We start from the raw sequence: 25,076 nt of genomic DNA, 5'->3' as shown, positions 1-25,076 counted from the left end.
GATAAATGACCCCGTATGTTACTATGTTGGGCACTGAGATGACGTGTGAGGAGCTGCCAATGTTACGCTGTCTGTGCCTGCCGAACCCACCAACCATCTATCGTGTATAGTGGTCTCCGGACGGCAAAGATCGGGGGAAGAGAATGATCAGGCAGTTGGATTCCAACATGCCCAATTATTTTGTTCTCTGCAGATGAGCCTCTGTCAGAGGAGTCTTCAAGTGATTGGCAGAGCAGAGCATGCATGTGCATGTAGGGGGTCGGAGAGACAGCGCGGCACTTAGATTAGACGTATTATGTGGATGATTTTATTTCCGCTGATAAGCGCTGCGCTTCTCGCATATTTCCCAGCATCTGCTGTTTTTTGCTCTGTATTATTCATGCATGTCGGAAATTTACTGTCCACTGCCAGATCGCAGAGCTGGAACTTATGTTGTGTTTTATGTACACGCAGGATGCAAACTTCATTACGGCTCTTGAGCTGGCTGTCCGCTTTGGCAAGACACTTATTATCCAGGAGATGGATGGAGTGGAGCCCGTGCTGTATCCATTACTTAGAAGAGATCTTATTGCTCAGGGTAAGTCCACTACAATCCGATATCTTCCTGTCACATCCGGTCCCCCTTACTGATAAATAGGGTGAACTGGAGACTGTCACATGGATGGATTTTTGTTTGATTAATGGCAGCAATTGTGTATTGAGGCCGTCTCAGTGCGTCCTAGGAAACGTGACTGGATCTAGATGTATTACAGACGGCAGAACTAGTTGTCATGTATTATTTTTTTTTCTTTCTTAGGCTCCATTCACATGTCCGCAATTCTGTTCCGCATTTTGCGGAACGGAATTGCGGACCCATTCATTTTGTATGGGGCCACACTATGTGCTGTCTGGATCCGGAAATACGGATCCGAAAAAAATAGAACATGTCCTATTCTTGTCAGAAATTGCGGACATTTTCTATTATTGTGACGACGATGTGCGATCCGCAAAACGCACATTGCCGCTGTCCTTGTTTTGCAGATCTGTGGATCCGCAAAACACATACGGATGTGTGATTGGACCCTTAAAGGGATTTTCAAGAAATGATATTTATTTATTTTTAAAAAAGATACCAAACCTATTAGAATAATAATAATAATAATAATACAGTTACACTTACTGTTGTGAATCCTCTAGGTTCTTGTACTACCGCTTCATCCGCCCCACACACCACATGTGACTACTTCAGCCAATCAGTGGCCTCAGAAGCCTTGTGCCATATACCTCTGAGGCCAGTGATTGGTTGCAGGGTTATGTATATGGACAAATCATCACTGCAGCCAAAACGTCACAGCTCTAGTGGCGGGAGGATAGGAGCAGCGGATTAGAGGGGGTTTTCTATTATGATGATCCCTACCGTTTTTTTTTATTAAGCACATTGCTTGGATGCCATCCAGGATTTCACTATGTTTAGGAATAAATCCCTACCAAAAATCTCCCATTTTATGTCTGTGTGCACAGGACCCCGGTATGTTGTCCAGATTGGAGAGAAAACCATAGACTATAATGAAGAATTCCGCTTATTTCTGGCAACACGCAGTCCTAATCCGTTCATACCGCCGGATGCCTCTTCCATTGTTACGGAGGTTAATTTTACAACAACCAGAGCTGGATTACGAGGACAGGTAATTCTCCATTTTTATATGAAGACAGTGTAGATTGTCTGCGTAAACCTATACTGATTTTTGATTGCGCCACTTACTGGAAGCTGCACTTTCTACAGCTGTCCACATTGTCCCTCCTCTGAAGGACTGGTTTAGCATCTCTCGTGCTTGCAGAGCCGGCACAGAATCAACACCAAGGTGACGGGGGAATTTATTTCCTTGATTTAATATCGCAGACTAGTATTCATCCTGAAAGAGGGCCTCGCTGTAGCCGCTGTCCTGCAGATTCTGCAGTCTGTTCACAAGGAGTCAACCAGAGCTGTGATACTGTCCAGTCAGCACGACCAGTATCCTGTTGAGAATCGCATCCCTTTGACAGTGCATGGCTTTAACAGCATATCAGGAGCTGAAATTGCATAATAATGGAGGTTATTAATGCCAACAGGCCTTGGCATTCTATCAGTGAGGTTATTAATGGTTGTCTGAGGAACACATTTGGGCACGCAAATCATCAAGATCCGCTGCTAGCAAAAAAAAAATTACTTTCAATCTGGCTTTTATGCCCCTACCACATGCCACAGATTGGAGCTAGGTGCTTCAAAATTTCATCATCTGCAGACTTGCTACTACTTAGATTTGCATCACCTTACGGCCTGTCCTTCTTGGTGTTGCCATTTCAATGTTGATGAGTGTATATCCTAGTAATATGCCATCCTTATAAGATGATGAGACAGGAAGAAGTGATGCCGGATAGAGAAAGGGGTGTCTAAGGCTACTTTCACACTTGCGTTTTTGCCTGATCCGGCAGGGATCAGCAAAAACGCTTCAGTTTCTGATAATACAGCCGTCTGCATCCGTTCAGAATGGATCCGGTTGTATTATCTTTAACATAGCAAGGACGGATCCGGCATGAAGACCATTGAAAGTCAATGGGGAACGGATCCGTTTACTGTTGTGTCAGAGAAAACGGATCCGTCCCCATTGACTTGCATAGTGGGTCATGCCGGATCCGTTTTGCTGCGCATCCCATGACGGAAGCTGCGGTTTGCTCTCCCATATAAGAAAGAAACAGAATGTATTTTGGAGCATTCTATTTGTTCAGTTCCGTTTTGTCTCCAATGACGGATCTCAATACCAGAAAAGAGAAACGCTAGTGTGAAAGTAGCATGAAGCTAGAGCGGCCAAGCTGAGCATGCATATGTTTATGCCGATTGGAAGAAGTAGCCGCCAGTGAACCACACAGTTATCTCACGCACATGGCTGGCTTAAAGGGGTTGTCTGGGTTCAGAGCTGAACCTGGACATACCTCCATTTTCACCCCGACAGCCCCGCTGACTTGGGCATCGGAGCAGTTCATGCTCCGATACTCTCACTTGCGCTGCGCTAAATCGTGCAGGACAAAGGTATTTTCAGGTGTTCCGGTGACGTACCGGGCTCTCCATGGGGCTGCCAGGAAGCCCAGTGATGTCAACGCCACTGATGGGCGGGCTCTAGCGCTGCCCTAGCAAGTAAAACGGCTAGGGCAGCGCTGAAGCACAACCATCAAAACTGGTGACGTCACCGAACACACTGCTGGGCGGAAGCTTCCGCCCAGCAGTGTGGTGTTGTAAACAAAAGAGCGCGTGCCCTGCGTGATCTAGCGCAGGACAAGGGAGCGCATCAGTGGGGCTGCCTGGGTGAAATGGGAGCTGAACCCGGACAACCGCTTTAAAGGCGTAGACCCATCTGGGAGATTGATGATATATTGCTAGGATTTGCCATCAGTATCAGATAGGTGTAGGTTCCATCTCTGTGACCCGCTCCTATCTCCAGAACGGGGCCCCAGAAGTGAAAGAAGGCACACCACACGTGTGGCATGCTCTCCATTCATTTTGGGGCTGGAGATAGGTGTGGGACCTATCTGACATAGATGGCATTTCCTAGCGATACGCCAACCAATATCTGAGATGGACGAACCCCTTTAAGGCAGGTGACCTCTTTTTTTTATATTCTGACTCATTTGCAAAGCGTATACGATTGACAGTGTAGTATCTTCCTTGCTGGTTTCAGGACATTGAAATGCATATACATTAGATGTGGCTCCAGGACGCTGCCCTCGTCTGCAGTAATTACACTTTTGTGCGTCTAGTGTCTGTATTTTAATAGATCTCATTTGAAAGCGCCTTACATTTGGTTCCACCGGGGAGAATCTATAATGTCTGCCGTGTCCTTAGTGAAAAGAATGCAAATGATTACAAAGTGTATATTAGACGTCAGGATGAGCCGGTTTATTGTCATCTGTGGAAGTTTTCTAGTTCATTGTTGTCCGTCAGCAGCTCAGAAATGCGCTAACACATCCACATACTATTCTGTTTAGCTCCTGGCACTTACGATTCAGCATGAAAAACCAGACCTCGAAGAACAGAAGACCAAATTACTGCAGCAAGAGGAAGATAAGAAAATCCAGCTGGCTAAGCTGGAAGAGTCGCTCCTGGAGGTAAGACGGGAAGAAATGCCTCAGTTTGCAACATTTTATGAAGACGTGAAAACAAGAGAACTCCAAGAATGCGTCATAGACAGGAGAGTCGGTCTCCGTGTGGTGGCCTGAAATAAACCAGCGCACTAACCTCTTAATATTGTGCAGCAAGACACACCTCTTGGTAGCGTTTTGTTAGGCTACTTTCACACTGGCGTTTTGGTTTCCGTTTGTGAGATCCCTTCAGGGATCTCACAAGCGGTCCAAAACAGATCAGTTTTGCCCTAATACATTCTGAGCGGATCCTTATCCATTCAGAATGCATCAGTTTGCCTCCGTTCAGTCTCCATTCCGCTCTGGAGGCTGCTTGCAGCGTTTTGCTGTCCGCCTGACGAAGCTGAGCCAAACGGATCCGTCCTGGCACACAATGTAAGTCAATGGGGACGGATCAGTTTTCTGACACAATAGAAAACGGATCCGTCCCCCACAGACTTTCAATGGTGTTCAAGACGGATCCGTCATGGCTATAGAAGACATAATACAACCAAATCCGTTCATGACGGATGCATGCGGTTGTATTATTGTAACGGAAGCGTTTTTGAAGATTCATGACGTATGCGCAAAAAACGCTAATGTGAAAGTAGCCCTAGTGGGTTCTGACAACAAAAGGAAGATCCCATCTGGCGCAGCTCCCCCAACACTGGACCAGTTCCATTTGGAACTGGATATTTGATTTGGATTAATACAGACAATGCATTTTGGATCTGGACTAGATCCTTTTGGTTGTAACCTGACGAAGGATGTCGTCCAGATACGAAACGCATTGTTTGTATTATCCCAAATAATCTATCGATCTCCAAACTGGCCTTTTTTAAATCATTTTATACAGGCCCGATGATCTTTGTGCTGAATTGTATAATGCAATCAAGCATCGACTTATGTGGTTCTCGTAGACGGTATTTTTTATCTGAAAATGTCTGAGACCTCCGATCTAATGGACAGTAGATGGCAGCTCATTCTAAGGCCTCATGCACACCACCGTTCCGTTTTTTGCGGTCCGCAAATTGCGGATCCGCAAAACACGGAAGCCGTCCATGTGCCTTCTGCAAGTTGCGGAACGGGACAGACGGCCCATTGTAGAAATGCCTATTCTTGTCCGCAAAACGGACAAGAATAGGACATGTTATATTTTTTTTGTGGGGCCACGGAACGGAGCAACGGATGCGGCCAGCACACGGAGTGCTGTCCGCATCTTTTGTGGCCCGATTGAATTGAATGGGTCCGCACCCGAGCCGCAAAAACTGCGGCACCAGAACAACGTTCGTGTGCATGAGGCCTAAGGCCTAGTTTACCCTTCTGTGATTTGGTCGGTGATTTCCATCAGTGATGATGAGCCAAAACCAGAAGTGGAGCTTACACACAGATGAGGTGTCATGTACCTGTTTTGTCTTTTACCTGGTCTTGGCTCACAATCACTGAAGTGTGAACTAGGCCTAAGGCCACCTGCACACTGGCTTGCAGAAATTCCACACAAATTTCCATGCGGATTTCTGTGAATTTCTGCACCAAAAACCATATGTGCTACTTGTGGAGGTGATGCAATTCTGCATTACAAAAGGTGAAATCCGCACAAACAGTTGACCTGGTGTGGATTTGAAAACCAACACAGAAAGTTAGTTTCCGCATGATAAGAAAAAGCAAAGTGTACATGAGATCGGTCTTATCTCATACACCGCTGGTACTGTATTACGCCTGGATTTATCCACACCTGTGCAGGTAGCCATGGGCCGCTGTTACACACGTGGCTTGAGCCTCAGTTACCACTAATCGTCGGTTCACACCAGGACTGCACCTTTGAATCACGTGGGAAGGCCAGGTGTGGCCCGGCAATTAGTGGCACACGTGTAATACCACCACTATGCACATGGGGAGGATGGCTGGAGAGTTATGTGAATGCTTTGTATCCTGGAATTGCAGACTATCTGACTTCCATTCCTATAGCAGCTGCAGGAGCTTAGAAATGCTTGTGACGTCTCCTAATAACATTATACTATGGAGTTGCTGTTTAAGCAGTTTCCTGGTTCCCAATCCAATGTTACAGGAGTCAGTCCTGTGACCAGGACAATCTGTCCCAGAAATGGTAAAACTTTTCGGCCTATGATATGAATAACAGCACGGTCTTTTCTTTCTCAGACGCTCGCCACATCCCAAGGAAACATGCTTGACAACAAGGGGCTGATTAACTCCTTGAATCAGACCAAAGCGAGCAGCGCGCTCATCCAGGACTCTCTCAGCGAATCACACCGGCTTCAGATCTCCCTGGATCAGGTTCTTCCTTTTATTTCACGTTTTTTTTATTTATGCATTTCAGTAATGGTTTGGCTTATGTTTCAGATGCCCCGCCATATAAATGTGTGCAGGTAGCTTAGGCTCTGAAATGTGAATATTGTGATGGTGATGAGTCTGATCCTGTCTCCTGTACAGAGCAGTTAACACTTGTGCATGTTGCTGTGTTTTCTTCAGCGCCCCCTGTAGGGATCACAAAGCATTAAATCTGTGTCCCTGAGTTGACTTTGTTAGAGCTCACAAAACAGAAATCATTTTCATTTGGAATCATTTAGCAAATCCTCTTGTGTCTAGATACTGGCGTTACATACAGTACTTGTTATGGCGCCCCCTGGTGTTTTATTCTCCCTGAGAATGTCCACCTACCGTGTCCAGTGCAGGTGAGAAGCCACTTCTAGTGCTAATACTTATTGGAGTCACTCCGCTGCTGTGTACAGGAGGATCCGGGGGGTTTGTCCGAGCTAGTGACCTGTATGACCACTGGCACTGGACAAATGAACAGCAGGGGGCGCCATAGCATGTACTTACCAAAAATATCTTGGAGCATTTTTCAAAAGTGATTACAAATGAAACTTTGCTATATTTTTCCTAAAATAATGAGTAAGTTAATATTATAGGGGTTGTGCTAAGTTTTTTTAAGTTACCCCCTATCTACATAACAGGCTGATCGCTGGGACTAGCACTTATCATGAGAATGGTGGTCCAAGTCTCATTGTTCTGATGGTCGTGCATGAACATTGCCGCTTCATTCATTCTATATGGGTCGCTCCAAAGATACTCGAGCGCTGGTCTGTAGTCCACCAGCTCTAGAAGCGAGGCCTTCCATTCTCTGTATAGATTCCAGTCCTGACACAGCTGATGTGTGTTATCTGATATTGATGGCCTATCCTAAGGATAGACCCCTAATATCTAAGTCTCAGAAAACTCCTTTAAGCTTTCGATACACAACATGGAGAGAAAACTTGGCTTTTCATGGCTAAGAAGCAAAATCTCAGAAGTGGGCTAACGAGCCATTGTAGATTATTGGGATAATTTCATAATGTGGTGTGATTGCCACAATTTTCCATTAGATGGCAGTAAAAGCACAAATTGTGATTTATTAGCATTCATTTATTTATTTGATTTTATCCATCTTTTCTTCTCCACAGGAGCGGAATGCCTATCTTCCACTTGCAGAAAGTGCCAGCAAAATGTATTTCATTATCTGTGACTTATCCAAAATTAATAACATGTACCGCTTTAGTTTGGCCGCTTTCCTTAGACTCTTTCAGCGAACTTTGCTTAGCAAACAGGTACGTTCATGTTGTCTTTAATGTTCATCGGTATAACACCTAAGCTACATCCTAAGATCGCTCCGTGGGAACAAAGGGGTTGTTTAATGTGCATTTCTAAAGTGCTTTGCTGAAAATACCTGCCGTCAGGTGTATGTAAATTGTAATATGAAAGCTGAGCAGTCAGTAGTCATAGAATTATGTTTTTGAGTTGTCAGATACTAAACCTGTGACAAGGCATCTGCCGCATACAGTATATCTGGAGCTGCGCCAAAGGAATTTGTGCAATCCACCATACGTGTATGGTGACGTGGTGGCGCAGGAGAATATTACGGCTGGCTCTCTGATCCTGGCTATTTAACCCCCTAAGAGGCAGCAGTATCTTAAAGGGGTTGTGCAGGGGTTTATATTGATGACCTTTCCTCAGGATAGGTCTTCAGTATCTAATCGGTGGTGGTCTGTCACCTGCCAACCCCGCTGATCAGCTTTTTGAAGAGGAGGCAGCGTTCCATCCGAGCACTGCTTCCTGGTCTCTACACACCCTGTCGTCTCTCCTGTAGCGGTGGCTAGCATAATTACAAGTATTCACTACATTCAAGTGAATGGAGCAAGTAATTGTAATTGCACTCGCTTCCGAGACGACACACTGTGTAATGAAGAGGAAGCGGCGCTCACACAGAGAGCCCCCTTCTCGTCAAAAAGCTGATCAGCGGGGTTGTCGGATCAGGTATTGATGACCTATGCTGAGGATAGGTCATTAATATAAAACCCCTGCACAACCCCTTGAAAGGCTCCCTATGTCACCCTATTGCACCTCCCTGACGCCTTTGAGGGTTGCCGATGGGTTTTGATGGCAGCAGGTTCTGCCATTGTTATTAAATTACTGTATATGAATCCAAAAATTGTGCCAATAAAAAATGCAACTTGTCACAAAAAACAAGCTCCCATACGATCAATTAAATAGAAAAATGAAAAGGTTAATTGCTCTCAGAAGGTGGGAAACTAAATTTATTCGCTGCGTAGAGAAGGCCATATATATAGGCCACATCCTTAAAGGCTACGTACACTGTCGGGGGCAACACGTATTTTTCTGTACTTTGCTACGTTGCAGAACCTGCACCACAAATCCACCCCGTCTGAATGTGCTCTGCGTTTAACTTTCGGGCTTGGGCAATCCTTGCACAATATCCGGAAGTATCTCAAAATTAAAAGTGCCTGTCTGAACTGCTGTACTAGATTAATGTGGACATGGAGCGTGCCCGGAGCCGTTCCATATGCTGAGGCAGACTCTCATGAGACTGTAACACAGCAACACTGCCGAGATATAGGAGGCGAAGCATATTCTGTACTGTACAGAGGGATGTTCTGTCATTTCTAAACATCCTATTCTCCGAGGGCTTCAGACTGTCATAGTGTTGTCAGTCTGTGAGCCCCCCTTTCCTTGTGGCTTCTTCTCTGCCTGTATTTTACCTGTCGGTGAAACTTGCTGTGGACGTCAGGTAGGCCATCAACACTGAGCTATCTTTCATCCGTCAGAGAGGTTGTCCTTTTCCTGCTGGTGGTGCTGATTTCTGAAGGTATGGCAGCCAACCCCCAGCCAAGGAAAACTGCGGACAGCGGTATATTTTCCACTGCAGCTCCTTTGCAGGGAAAATGCTTTATTACACTACCATATGTCAGCTAAAATAAAAATGCAGAGACCTCCAAACCGAGAGCCGCTCTTGACAGTGGCTCTTTTTCTAGCTAATGGACAGGCCTCCAACTGGGAATCCCCATCTATGACCAACATATAATAGGATATTTGGGTAGGGGTTAATGATAGCTGCTAGACACTTCAAACAAGATTGTTATGGTGGCAGTCTATTCCCTCCAGTGGCTTGTTCCTTCCTCACAGGCTGTGCTTTCTGGCAATGCCACCCACTGCCCGTGGAGCCTGTACGTCATGCAGTTCTTAAAGGGCCAGTGTACACATGTCCTAATCTTCCCACATTGGCTACTTTGGGGTTCTTATAAGGCATCATCACCCGTGAGACGTTGCCTGAGCAGTAGGTTCTAGTTGGCTAGTGTCCTGCAAAGGTGTGCTGTTTCTACGTTTGTTACCCTGTGTACTGACTTCTGCCTATTTCCCAAATTGACTAACCTGACCTCTGCCTAATCTCTGTACTGACCTTGAGCTGCCTGCCGTGACCTCAGACTGTTTACCGGATCGCACTAACTCTGCCTGACCTCGGCTTGTCCTTGACTACGGTTTTGCCTGATCTCTAGGTTCTCCGCACTGGTGTCTCTTCACTCTCGTGGTTCAGCAGTCACTTGAACAGAGACAACTCCGAGAGAAAGCTGCCTGGTGCTTTCCCTGCAATGGAGTCCAGATCCCTGTACAGGGGCAAAAGGATGAAAACCAGGGGTGACACTTAGATAATGCCCTTAGGAATAGACCCAGGCCACATCTGACACAAATCTCTCTAGTGACACAGCGGATCTACAGCAACTTCATAACAAAGATGGCGTGTCATGCTCTTGTCATATCAGGTTTTGAGCCCATATTTGGTGTACATGTCCTAGGGAGGACTGCGATGTGTCCCATTTGTTAAGCGTACAGTAATACAAGTCGCTCACAGCTTTTCCTGTATACCTGTATACTACATTGACTGATACAGGCTTGACAGCGGCCAAAAAGGCACCTATGCATATGTTTGGTATGTATGTCGGGAGCTTTTTCTGCCAAATATAGGCTTAAAACATGTTGGGAGCCGGGCCTAAATTTCCAAATTGGTCAGATCCACTTGGACTCTAAATAAAGACTAAGGCTGGCGAGACCTCCCCGGACATTTCCATGAACATGTACTGGAGAGAAGGAACAAGCTGCTGTCTGCTCCCGGCTGGATGGGGTTTTCTTCCACCGACATCACCGTACATATGAGATGGTTGGATCATATCTAATGTATACGATCAGTGGCTCCATAGACGCCAGATTGTCAGTGGATCCCATCAGCAATAGCTGCCAACCACATTCCTGTATCTATAGGTCAGATGTTACGAACCTTTGCAGCTCCAGCTGCTGTGAAACTACAACTCTCAGCATGCACACTTGCCCAGCTATCCTTGTACCTCCCATAGATGTAAATGGAGTCTTCTGGGAGTTGTAGTTTCAGATCAGCTAATCCCCGCTATAGGCATCTGACTTTAATGTCACTCCGTGCCTCGAGAGTTATCACTTCTGTATAGACGCAGACTTATCTCTGCCTGCGAGGTCACACCAAGCACAATTAGAACTGCAGATGATTATCGCAGCTCATTAGAGCGCACCGCACAGCGTACCTCATACGGCAGTGTCTGCGGGCTTCAAATGGAACGACATGTCCCCCAGAGTAAAAAATATCACAAGTTGTAAAGTCCTAGAGTCGTCTGGTTCGTCCTGTCAAAATTCTGACTTTTCAACAAAGTGTAATATTGGGAAAAGGAAGTTACCGTATAATTCATGTAAGTAATGGCCTCATATATAGAACTGGTGCAGTCAAAACTAGAGGTCTTCTCCATTACAACCAATCATCCAGCTTATGTGTTACAAAGCCTAAAAATGAAAGCAGAGATCACATTGGTTGATACGGGTAACACCTCCACACAACTGCCTTATTCTACAGACAGCGCCACACCTGTTCACAGGTTGTCGGTGGTATTACAACTCAGCCACTTTTACTTCAATTAAGCTGACCTGCAATACCAGACACAAACTATGGTCAGGGGTGGCGCTGTTCATTGAAACAAAATGCCCATGATTTTCTATTCCTGGAAAATCCCTTTAAAGGCTATGTACACAATTGGGGGCAAATATTTTTTTTATTATTATTGCATTTTACTCATTTTGGGCTCAAAATAATTTTTTCAATTGGTCTTTATTAAGAATATTGAGCCGTTCTGTCACAAAGGGTTAACTGTCTAGCTATGTGAATGGAACTTTCACTTTGTGTTGGTCATTTAACCACCTCCGGACCGCCGTACGCAGCGACGCGTCCTGGAGGTGGTTAATTGATTCCTCCTGGACGCGCCGGCGCGTCCTCTCGCGAGACGCGAGATTTCCTGTGAACGCGTGCACACAGGCGCGCGCGTTCACAGGAACGGAAGGTAAGCGAGTGGATCTCCAGCCTGCCAGCGGCGATCGTTCGCTGGCAGGCTGGAGATGATTTTTTTTTATCCCCTAACAGGTATATTAGACGCTGTTTTGATAACAGCGTCTAATATACCTGCTACCTGGTCCTCTGGTGGTCCCTTTTGTTTGGATCGACCACCAGAGGACACAGGTAGCTCAGTAATATGTAGCACCAAACACCACTACACTACACCCCCCCCCCTGTCACTTATAAACCCCTTATTCACCCCTGATCACCCCAGATCACCCCATATAGACTTCCTGATCACCCCCCTGTCATTGATCACCCCCCTGTCATTGATAACCCCCTGTAAGGCTCCATTCAGACATCCGTATGATTTTTACGGATCCACTGATAGATGGATCGGATCCGCAAAACACATACGGACGTCTGAATGGAGCCTTACAGGGGAGTGATCAATGACGGAGGTGATCACCCCATATAGACTCCCTGATCACCCCCCTGTCATTGATCACCCCCCTGTAAGGCTGCATTCAGATGTCCGTATGATTTTTACGGATCCACTGATACATGGATCGGATCCGCAAAACACATACGGACATCTGAATGCAGCCTTACAGGGGGGTGATCAATGACAGGGGGTGATCACCCCATATAGACTCCCTGATCACCCCCCTGTCATTGATCACCCCCCTGTAAGGCTGCATTCAGATGTCTGTATGATTTTTACGGATCCACTGATACATGGATCGGATCCGCAAAACACATACGGACATCTGAATGCAGCCTTACAGGGGAGTGATCAATGACAGGGCGGTGATCACCCCATATAGACTCCCTGATCACCCCCCTGTCATTGATCACCCCCCTGTCATTGATCACCCCCCTGTCAGGCTCCATTCAGACATTTTTTTGGCCCAAGTTAGCGGAAATATTATTTTTTTTCCTTACAAAGTCTCATATTCCACTAACTTGTGTCAAAAAATAAAATCTCACATGAACTCACCATACCCCTCACGGAATCCAAATGCGTAAAATTTTTTAGACATTTATATTCCAGACTTCTTCTCACGCTTTAGGGCCCCTAGAATGCCAGGGCAGTATAAATACCCCACATGTGACCCCATTTCGGAAAGAAGACACCCCAAGGTATACCGTGAGGGGCATATTGAGTCCATGAAAGATTGAAATTTTTGTCCCAAGTTAGCGGAAAGGGAGACTTTGTGAGAAAAAAAAAAATAATCAATTTCCGCTAACTTGTGCCAAAAAAATAAAATTTCTATGAACTCGCCATGCCCCTCATTGAATACCTTGGGGTGTCTTCTTTCCAAAATGGGGTCACATGTGGGGTATTTATACTGCCCTGGCATTCTAGGGGCCCTAAAGCGTGAGAAGAAGTCTGGGATCCAAATATCAAAAAATGCCCTCATAAAAGGAATGTGGGCCCCTTTGCGCATCTAGGCTGCAAAAAAGTGTCACACATCTGGTATCGCCGTACTCAGGAGAAGTTGGGCAATGTGTTTTGGGGTGTCATTTTACATATACCCATGCTGGGTGAGATAAATATCTTGGTCAAATGCCAACTTTGTATAAAAAATGGGAAAGTTGTCTTTTGCCGAGATATTTCTCTCACCCAGCATGAGTATATGTAAAAAGACACCCCAAAACACATTGCCCAACTTCTCCTGAATACGGCGATACCACATGTGTGACACTTTTTTGCAGCCTAGGTGGGCAAAGGGGCCCACATTCCAAAGAGCACCTTTCGGATTTCACCGGTCATTTACCTACTTACCACACATTAGGGCCCCTCGAATGCCAGGGCAGTATAACTACCCCACAAGTGACCCCATTTTGGAAAGAAGACACCCCAAGGTATTCCGTGAGGGGCATGGCGAGTTCCTAGAACTTTCTATTTTTTGTCACAAGTTAGCGGAAAATGATGATTTTTTTTATTAATTTTTTTCCTTACAAAGTCTCATATTCCACTAACTTGTGACAAAAAATAAAAACTTCCATGAACTCACTATGCCCATCACGAAATACCTTGGGGTGTCTTCTTTCCAAAATGGGGTCACTTGTGGGGTAGTTATACTGCCCTGGCATTTTAGGGGCCGAATGCGTGAGAAGTGGTTTGAAATCAAAATCTGTAAAAAATGGCCGGTGAAATCCGAAAGGTGCTCTTTGGAATGTGGGCCCCTTTGCCCACCTAGGCTGCAAAAAAGTGTCACACATCTGGTATCCCCGTACTCAGGAGAAGTTGGGCAATGTGTTTTGGGGTGTCTTTTCACATATACCCATGCTGGGTGAGAGAAATATCTTGGCAAAAGACAACTTTTCCCATTTTTTTTATACAAAGTTGGCATTTGACCGAGATATTTATCTCACCCAGCATGGGTATATGTAAAATGACACCCCAAAACACATTGCCCAACTTCTCCTGAGTACGGGGATACCAGATGTGTGACACTTTTTTGCAGCCTAGGTGGGCAAAGGTGCCCACATTCCAAAGAGCACCTTTCGGATTTCACCGCCCATTTTTTACAGATTTTGATTTCAAACTACTTACCACACATTTGGGCCTCTAGAATGCCAGGGCAGTATAACTACCCCACAAGTGACCCCATTTTGGAAAGAAGACACCCCAAGGTATTCGCTGATGGGCATAGTGAGTTCATGGAAGTTTTTATTTTTTGTCACAAGTTAGTGGAATATGAGACTTTGTAAGAAAAATAAATAATAAAAAAAAAATCATCATTTTCCGCTATCTTGTGTCAAAAAATAAAAAGTTCTATGAACTCACTATGCCCATCAGCGAATACCTTAGGGTGTGTTCTTTCCGAAATGGGGTCATTTGTGGGGTGTTTGTACTGTCTGGGCATTGTAGAACCTCAGGAAACATGACAGGTGCTCAGAAAGTCAGAGCTGCTTCAAATAGCGGAAATTCACATTTTTGTACCATAGTTTGTAAATGCTATAACTTTTACCCAAACTATTTTTTTTTTAGCCAAACATTTTTTTTTTTAATCAAAGACATGTAGAACAATAAATTTAGAGCAAAATTTATATATGGATGTCGTTTTTTTTGCAAAATTTTACAACTGAAAGTGAAAAATGTCATTTTTTTGCAAAAAAATCTTTAAATTTCGATTAATAACAAAAAAAGTAAAAATGTCAGCAGCAATGAAATACCACCAGATGAAAGCTCTATTAGTGAGAAGAAAAGGAGGTAAAATTCATTTGGGTGGTAAGTTGCATGACCGAGCAATAATCGGTTAAAGTAGGGTAGGTCAGAAGTGTAAAAAGTGGCCTGGTCATTAAGGGTGTTTAAGCTATAGGGGCTGAGGTGGTTAATAAACCTCATCTCTAAACTACTGAAAGGTCATAAATACTTATTTATCCCGGATTCTTATCAGTAAGATAGGAATTGAGCTTTAATAAGTGTTTATTATAGGATCAGAGATAAGGAGTCATCAGCTGGGCAGCCTGACGGAAATAGTAAAAATGTTGAGCCTGCTACTAGAGAATCTCAAGGCTGCAGAGAGAAAAGGGCTCAATTGAAAAAAAATAATTTTTTTGCTCAAAATGAGTAAAATGCAATAATAAAAAAAATTGTCTCCAAAAGTGTACATAGATTTTAAATTTAAGAGGGAAGATACTTTTCTACTTTTTTTAAATTTTTTATTATTATTATTATTTTTTTGCATAGGATGCATGTCAGGTAACTTTTGGGACAGATATTTTATTTTGTCAGAGAGCAGGATAAGACTCTGTTCACATCTCTGGGCTCCCATCAGGTTTCTGTCCCTTTTGATGGCACAGAGCAGGACACGTCACTGTTTTTACAAAACAATGGACAATTCATTGCATTGATGACGGACCCCGTTATCAGTCCGTGTGGTGGAATCTGTCATATGACGGATTTGGGATAGGTTTGTGGTTTCCATTATAAACATAAGACATGATGTCAGAACAGAGCCTTGCTGTTATACAATGCAAGCAGTAAGGGACGCCGTCATTCTCTTGCTTCTTCCTTTACTCTATTAGTTCATTTTTACTTAGAAACCTCCCAGCTTCTTACTTACGACAAAGCAAATGTCCATATAGCATGTTGTAAACCTGAGCTGTGTGTCTCTCCTTCACATATGTGTGAATGTCACATTGACCTAACATGAAGTATTGTCTTGGGTCCAATTTAAAGATTACATTAAGAAACTGCTGAACTAGAATTTCCATTATAGATACGTCTTTATTTGCGCATAGACAAAGCTAAATTTTACAGTTATATATAAATCCCAGACGGTTACAGTCAAAAGACACCCTAAAGGGGCCCTGTCTCCATTAAAATTTACTTTAAAACAATTCAGTATGAAAAACGAGTTACTTTTGTAATCGACTTTCTGTTACAAAAATGCTCCAGTTCTGAGAAATGTTTATTTTATTATAATGACACCCCCAGGTGTTTAATATGTGTCGCAATGTACACGTCCACCTCCTGAGGTGGTCGCACATGCTCAGTTCCATCCTTCAACTACCGCCAGCATATATACTGTTACCTGTGACAGTTACAGGAATAGAGCCACGGCAGAAAGGACACGCCACTGAGCTTTTAAAACGTTGGTACGCCACGAGTGCTGCTGCTGGCTCAGCTGATTTTGCCAGAGAAAGTTACAGCCTGCTAGGTATTGGCTACTGCCTGAATGAATGCGACCACCGCATCCGAGCGGTTAGACAGAAGGAGGGGGCTCTCTCTGCCCTCCGGTTGGAGTCCCCGCAACAAAATTGTGGGGCCCCGATAGGTTGCTATGACAGCCTGGGGCCTTGTGAAGGCTCCCAGGCCTGTCATGGCGAGCTGCCTACCAAAGCCAAGCCTATGGCACGTCATGACAGTCAGCCTGTAAATATCTCAAAGACTTCAACAGAAATGAACTGCCGGAGAGGCTCTTTCCTGTACTGCGTCTGTGCTGGGTACTGAAACGCACCGCGCAGCATGAGACTTTAGGAGAAGCCTTCAGCTGCCAAGCACACATGCAACAGGTCAGATGTTCAAGTTTCATAGGTATAAATCTTCTGACAGATGTCCTTTAAAGTAGCTCCGCTACTGGAACGACACAGCTCCTCCATTGTGCGGTGGACAGAGTTGGTTACTGCAGCGCTGCGGCCATTAAAGTGAATACTGCACCAGCTCCGTCCTCTTCGCAATGGATGTAACTGTGTAGTTCCAGCGCCGACGTCCAAAGCCGCAGCTACTCTGAAACAGCGGATTGGCGGAGGTGCGAGGTGCCGGATATTGATGGACTATCCTAAGGTGGAATGGACAAGCCCTTTAAAGAGGCTCGGTCACCCGGATCAACCCTACCGTGCCAGGCATATAGCCTGGTAGATATAATGTCCAGCAGTAGTGATCCCTTTAAAACATAACTTTTACTTTGCAATTTATAAAATAATACCACCGTAGTGGTTCACCAGTGAATAGTGATAGGACAAACAACAATAATCAAAGATAAACAATGTTCCTGGGAGCTGGTCGTGGATATACCTATAAAGGGGTGAGTGAACACAAGGCAGCTGAGGGGAGCAGTTGGCAAATCTATACTCTCCCTATGTTCTCCCTGACTAAAACCTCAGCCCAGGGACGTCCCCTAGTGGTGGAGACTCCTTGTCCTCGTTCCTGGGGTGACTGCCCTGCGTTTACCCTCCTCTCCAAAAATAACAAAAATGTGCTCCCCAGGAAGCTGACGGGTGTAATAATACGTCCCTGGTAAATGGATACTAACAGGGATATTCATAGATAAAGACCAGTTCAATGTATAGGTGAATTGGATAGATATCACCTCTAGACAAAAGGAACCAAACACAGGGGCATCAGAACGGTGCGTTCCCAGGTTGGTTCCACAGAAGCATATAGCCTGGTAGGGTTGATGATGATTAAAGTGATACCTGTCTTATGTCTGTCGGTGAAAAAATAAACTTTTAAAGTTATGCAGATTAACTATTTGAGCACCAGGCGGCAGGCTTATGTGGTTCAAGCACCACTCCAGCAATGCCCCTGGTGCTCCATAATGATGCCCCTCTGCTTTTCATCACCCCACCTCCTTTAGATTGGCAGCGCTAGACCACACTCGTGTCCAGAATGGCGCATGCGCACAACAACATTGCTCGTCGGGAAGAAGAGCGAAGGTATAAGACAGGTATCGTTTTAATCAGTGTCATTAACCCTTCCAGGCTATATGCCTGGGTGACAGAGCAGCTTTAAGTATTTACCCAGACCCATAGCTCCTGATCTATTGTGCACATTCATGCGGCACAGCATCGGTTACCTTCAAGGTTTTCCTACATTACGATTTCGGGTTGTTAAATAAATGCTGTTTGGTTTTCTGTAGCAGTAATTTACCTTTTTATGCTGCAAAAAGTTTTAGGAAAGTGAATTTACTGTAAATTTTTACGTTCGTAATAAAACGTTTTAAAAGTAGGACAGACGTTGCACCACTTCTCCTGGATCAAAAGCTCCCCCTGATTTTCCCACTTGCCTTTTTTTGACATTTGTATGAGTCAGCATCACCTTGGAAGTCTGTCAAATAGGAAATGTGCCGGAGATAAACCCATTTAAAATGACTGATTCTTCTGATGACTTAACATTTTAGACAAGAGGTTAAGTACATGACTTATGGAAGTATGAAATGAAATATGCTAATTTTATAATTCATTTTCTTTGACTTTTAAATGTAAATAAGTCCGTGAATGTCATTTTAATCAGCGTAGAAAATCTAGGGAATGCGTTTTGGTTTGTCATTTTTATAATATTTTTTTTAAACTTTTTTATTAATTTTTTTTTTAAATATTGGCTCACATTTACTATTGTTACCACCAGATTTCTTGTGTAGTTTGTGTCAAGATTTGGCACATTGATTATGCACTTTTGTGCATCTCATGTCATATTTAGATATATGAAGCAATTAAGCCAAAAAGTATAATCCACATAATGCAGCTCACTCAATGAGGGGTGTGACTTATCGGAGTCTTAACATGAAAGGGCCATGTCTCAAGATGCTCAATTTGCCCTAAAATGTCGGCACAAAATTTTGGAAAAAAGTAAGCGAACCAATAGTTGCTATAAAATTAGATTAAAGAGTGTGACCATGCACCACATTTATCATCCAGCGTGCATCTTTAGACAGGGTTAGTAAATCTGTTCCATTGTGTTTAAATGTGTATGCTGTGTAATTCTGTCTACCTGAGATGAGCGAACCTTTTAAGTTTTATTTAGCTTAAAGTTCGCCCAATTTTTTGAAAAATTCAATTTGGACACAAATTGTGAGAGAGAGATTAATATGCCTCTGGGTTTCTCTGCAATCTATATGTGTTGTCTGGGGGATACTCTTTCTCATTACGGAGAGCCCCTAGTATGTATAGTACATACATTGAGTATTGTAGGATAGGCAATGCCCTATGGGAAAGCTACTCAGATTATCTTTCCCAAGCCTTTCTGATGCCAACAGATTTAAAATATACAAATTTTCATATATTTTTTTGAGAAACCCAGAGGAACGTTGCCATGTTAAAGGGGTTGTCCAGCCGTTAACCTATCCTGACGATAGCTCATCAATATTATCAATATCAGATTGGCGGGGGTCCGACACCCTGCACTCCTGCCGATCAACTGTTTGATGAGGAGGCGGCGCTTGATGCAAGTGTCACTTCCTGGTTTTTGCACTATGCCTAGTCTCCTGTGGAGCGGTGGCATAGTGTAATTACAAGTACTCGCTCCATTTACTTGAATGGAGAGGGTACTTGAAATACACAGCACTACCGGGACAAAGCGCACTGTAATGAAGAGGAAGCGGCACTCACATGGTGCTCTATCTCCTCTTCAATCAGCTGACTCCTGGCACCCCCGCCGATCAGTTATTGATGACCTATCTTGAGGATAGGTCATCAATATTAACAGCTGGACAACCCCCTTTAACTGGTCTCCATAATAGAAATGGTGCCCACCCAGAGGTCCACCCAAGGCCTCTCTGATTCTATCTGCTTTTCTCTGATAAAGGGCTTTTGTCCTGAAGGAACTAGTTGCAGATGTGAGGCTGGCTTACTTATCTTCCTAGTATCGCATCATAAATATGTATAAAAGCAATGAGTGAAAATAATATGTTGCAGTTGTGAAACACTTTTTTTTAAATCCTTTTAGAAGGAAAGCTGAATTACACGTTTTTCACGTGCAGATGTCTCTTTATTTTTCTGAAATGAACTACAAAATATTTGGGCTTGTTAGAATTAAGAATGAGCAAATCTCTCTCTCTCAATTCGCCCAAAACAGATGACAAAAGTTTGGGTTCTTTAGAATTTAAGCTTTTTGGGAAATTCGGGACAAATTCCAAACAGGTAGAAATGATTCTCTCATCCTGTCTATCTATCTGTATATCCAGAGATGCAGCCAGAAACTTGGCGCCTGATAAAGTCCAGCGTCCTGTAACACTATTGATAACCATTTTGTTCTTAATTTCACTTTTCTTCTTTGTTAGGATCCAGGAAGTACAGAATTAAGGATCAAGTCACTGATCAGTTCCTTAAAGCACATGGTCTATGAGTATGTGTGTCGTTCATTATTTAAGGTAAGCATTATCAGGGTTAAAATCCAATTCTCAATTCGCACAGTGTGGCCCTATTTTGTGATAATTGATGTAAAAGCTGCGATATGACTGCATTATGTCAATGAACCCTAATGGTATTACACTGCCCGGTTCCCCTGAGAATGCCAGTTTTCCAGCGAAACATGTCGTAGGTCAGCGTTTGGCAAGTTTTTAGTGTTAGCAGTGTAAACACAGTTAGGTAGGCAACAGAAAGTACGTGAGATAGAATAATATCGATTAGAAGAACTGGAGTGTGCGCTCAACAACCAGCTTAACTGTCAATAGCGAGATTTTTAGTCACTGCTGAGAATCTAAGCAGTAGACCTATTTCAACTCCTATACCTATACCGATAATACTGAGAGTTCCACTGTGGTGTTTTAAAGATTACCAATAATTCCTAACATGATGATTCATAAATGAGATACAATAAAGGTTACGTTTTATAGAATTTAAAGGGAACCTGTCACATTGAAAAAGGTGTCTGAGCTGAATGCAACTTGTTATAGAGCAGGAGGAGCTGAGCAGATTGATGTATAGTTTTATGGGAAAATATTCAGTATGAGTTGTATCATATACATTTAATTTCTGCTCATTCTGAGCCTTGATGTCCAGGAGGCGGTCCTATCATTGATTGTCAGCTCTCTCTGTATACACAGTCATAGAGGGGAGGCTGTCAGTCACTGATAGCTCTGCCTCCTGGACTTCACAGCCCGCAATGAGCAGGAATTTAATTGTTTAAATTACAATTTATACTGAACCTTTTCCCATATAACTATATATGAAGCTGCTCAGCTCCTCCTGCTCTATAACATGCTGCCTGCAGATTATGTTGAATTTTGATGGTGACGGGTTCACTTTAAGTCTAACTCCCCTTTAAAATTGACTACATACTACACATTTAGGTATGTTGAGGTCAGAAATGAAAATTTCCGGCAGCATTTCATGCTGATACATTCCTCTCTTGCCTTTCCTACAAGGAAGAACTTAAACAAAAAGACACACAAACAGCTTTTGTCCAATGAAGGAAAATAAAACCTGGATGATCTGTGTTTAGTGACGCAGAAAGTTAAACTGCACCTTTTGACCCAGAGGCTCTGGAAGATGAGATGTCTGCGTGCAGTGTGCTGATAATATAGAAATAGAGCACCGCACACTGGTTTTGGTTACTGGTGCCTGCAAGGACTGTATAGTCGTATTCAGTAGTATGTAATTTACAGCACACAGGTTGTAGAAGTAGACACTCATGACTATATTATTGGGCTCAGCAGTGTCTGTTTTCTCTAGCAGAAGTAGATTTCTCTGTATATCACAGTATAAAATATATATTTGTACCATGTAAATATGTGAATCTTCAGATACGGTCGTAAGAGACACCTGAAGAAGAGGCCCAGGTAGCCTTGAAAGCTTGCAATTTTGTAGTCATCTTTTCAGTTACCATTAAAAGGTATCAATTAGGGATGAGCGAATCAACTTAGTATTTTACAGAGTACTTGTTTATCTATATTTGAGATCCGTAAATGCATCATACCGCCTAAAATACATGCCAATGGATCTACGTCTATTTGTACTCCGATAGTTCTTTTAATAATAACCGCTATCTTAGCACAGTATCTGAACAATTTGGGACATCTCCATACCGGGTGGAAGAGGCCTGCTTGGTCCCTACCACATCTAGGACATTCGTCTGTGGGTTTTATACCCATTTTTTTAAGCAAAAGAGGAGATCGATATAACCTATGAATAAAAATTGAGAAACCCCATGAGAGGCCCTCAATGAGCCCATAGATCTATTTTTCAATACTTCCTCCCACTGTTTTTCCGAAATAACATCTATATCTTTTTTCCTCTCCACTCCACTCTCTCTTTAGCCACTATGATAATCTTACTTTGTTTAATTTTCAGCAACAGCCTATATCTTCTTGAAACCCCACCTTTTAGCTTAGTATTATCAAAGAGTTGATTGATATTCTCCATAGGGGCCTTTTCATATTTCAGGGAATCTACTGATGACGAATTAATTGCTTCTCTCAACTGTGAATATCTATAGAATTCTTTATTCAGGATCCTAAATTCTTTTTTAAGTGTATCAAAATCTTTTAATAAACCCCCTCAAATAATTGAGACGCCAATCGAATACCCTTATTTTCCCAGTTTACATCATCTTTAATTTTCTGTATTTTTCGCAAATTTATATTATTCCATATAGGTGTGAAATCTGTGTATCCTTTAAAATCCATATTTTTTTTTTATCTCTCTCCAAACGTGATCCATTAACTTAAAAATATAATTATCATTATTTATACTCCCCAATATTCCCGATTCCAATACCTCCTTCATCTTCAGTTGATTTTCCTTCCAACCCAATTTTTTTAATGACAATAAAAAAATATTCCCCCCAGTCATAAAACCAAACTGTGCAACTAAGACCTCTTGCACACGACCATATGCCCTCCGAGACATATGATCCGTGAGCGGGCCATATGTCCCGGAGCGGCATACATCGGGAGCACACAGCATCATAGGTTACTATGATGCTGTGCGCATCGGGCCGCCAACGGGGCTATTGTCCCGCACTCATAATATCATATGTAACCTATGATGCTGTGCGCTCCCGTGCGCACGATGTATGCTGCTCCGGGACATATGGCCCGCTCACGGATCGTATGTCTCGGAGGGCATACGGTCGTGTGCAAGAGGCCTAAAAAATATATATACCAATTTGGAAGTGCCATTCCACCCTCTTTACACGGTAACTGCAAAATCTCTAACCTTATCCTTGTATTCCCCTCTTTCCAAATAAATTCCCTCATCAATCTATTCATAATCGTGAAAACCTTAACTGGTAGCCGTACTGGAGCACATTGCAATACATAAAGAATCCTCGGAAGAAGAACCATCTTTATTAAGTTAATTCTCCCCATCATAGACAATGGTAATCTTTTCCAAATATGTATTATTTTTTTTACCTCACCTAAGAGAGAGTAGACATTCAACCTAACATATTCCATTGGATTTCTTGCTATATTTACTCCCAAATACCTAAATCTACCATCTCTATCCACCTGAACGCCAAAACTCCAATCCCTTACTTCATCCCCTAACAACATCAAGTGAGATTTTTCCCAATTTATTTAAAATCCCGAATAATATCCAAATCTCTCAATTATTTCCATCACTTTTACCATCTCCACATCAATATTTGCTAAATACAGCAGAATATCATCCGCATATATCACTATTTTCTCCCTTTCATTACCATATTGAAACCCCTTAATACTTTCATTCTCTCTAACAGTTATCGCTAATGGTTCTATTGCAATTAAAAAATCAGCGGCGATAAGGGACATCCCTGCCTAGTGCCCTTAAAAAGGGCAAAAGGCAGGGACGTCACCCCATTCACCTCCACCCTCACCCTAGCTTAATCCAATCTACCGTATAAAGGACTCCCCAAAACCAAACCGTCTAAGAACCTCCCACAAATATTCCCACTCTATACAATGAAAAGCCTTAATTACATTTAATGATAATATTGCTTTTTTACTGTTTTTGTCTTTATTTGCCTCTATATATTCCTGAATAATCTTCTGATATTAGACTATATCAATCGTCCAGGAATGAACCCTGTTTGATCGTCTTTTATTATTGTTTTTATTACTTTTGTTAACCTCACTGCCAGTACCTTGGCCAACAATTTAATATTAGTATTCAAGAGTAAAATGCGTCTATACAACTCTGGTCTTAATAAATCCTTTTCAGGTTTCGGAATCAAAACTATATTGGCTTCTTCCATTGATTCAGGTGATTTATTTGATCTCTTGGCCTCAAGGAGGGTCTCCAATAACTCCAGTAGAAGAACCAAGCTAAATTCCTTAGATACCTCAAATGGAAGACCATCTCCTCCTTTTTTTTTTTTTTCTTATCTTTAGTTGAATTCCAAGCTCTCATTAGTTCATCCAGCTGTATACCCTCTTCCAACTGAGTCTTATGGACTTCAGAAAGCTTCCTGAAGGGAATATCATCCAAATATCGACATACAGTCAGGTCCATAAATATTGGGACATTGACACAATTCTAACATTTTTGGCTCTATATACCACCACAATGGATTTGAAATGAATAGGGATGAGCGAACCCGAACTGTATAGTTCGGGTTCGTACCGAATTTTGGGGTGTCCGTGACACGGACCCGAACCCGCTTTCTTGGCGCTTTTAGAAAGGCTGCAAAGCAGCCAATCAACAAGCGTCATACTACTTGCCCCAAGAGGCCATCACAGCCTTGCCTACTATTGGCATGGCTGTGATTGGCCAGTGCAGCATGTGACCCAGCCTCTATATAAGCTTGGGTCACGTAGCGCTGCACGTCACTCTGCTGATACAAGCGTAGGGAGAGGTTGCTGCTGCGACGTTAGGGCGAGATTAGGCAGTGATTAACTCCTCCAAAAGACTTCATTCTGTGATCGATCTACAGCTGTGGATCATTGAAGTGCTGATATTGAATTGCTCACTTTTTTTAGGCTGCCCAGAGCGTTTTTATATCACTTTTTTCTGGGGTGATCTGCGGCCATTTTGCGGCTTGTGGTGCGCCAGCACAAGCTACCACCAAGTGCATTTAACCATCAAT

The 25,076-nt window shown here is 43.2% G+C and overlaps 1 protein-coding gene across 3 annotated transcripts in view; it reads left to right on the top strand.

Annotated features, from left to right (window-relative positions):
• The window catches only part of DYNC2H1 (dynein cytoplasmic 2 heavy chain 1), a 433,565-nt gene that overhangs the window by 193,252 nt on the left and 215,237 nt on the right, over positions 1-25,076 (top strand). For all 3 annotated transcript variants that reach the window (XM_040426277.1, XM_040426279.1, XM_040426278.1), the window contains 6 exons: positions 454-577; positions 1,501-1,664; positions 4,000-4,119; positions 6,292-6,426; positions 7,593-7,736; positions 20,347-20,436. In XM_040426277.1, coding sequence (XP_040282211.1) covers positions 454-577; positions 1,501-1,664; positions 4,000-4,119; positions 6,292-6,426; positions 7,593-7,736; positions 20,347-20,436 — 777 coding nt within the window. The remainder of the gene's footprint in view (positions 1-453; positions 578-1,500; positions 1,665-3,999; positions 4,120-6,291; positions 6,427-7,592; positions 7,737-20,346; positions 20,437-25,076) is intronic.

This window comes from Bufo bufo, chromosome 3 (assembly GCF_905171765.1).
Source record: "Bufo bufo chromosome 3, aBufBuf1.1, whole genome shotgun sequence".
In the NCBI taxonomy this organism is placed as follows: Eukaryota; Metazoa; Chordata; class Amphibia; order Anura; family Bufonidae; genus Bufo; species Bufo bufo.
Note: the sequence above shows the minus strand (reverse complement) of the source record. Positions and strands in the feature narration are given on the sequence as shown.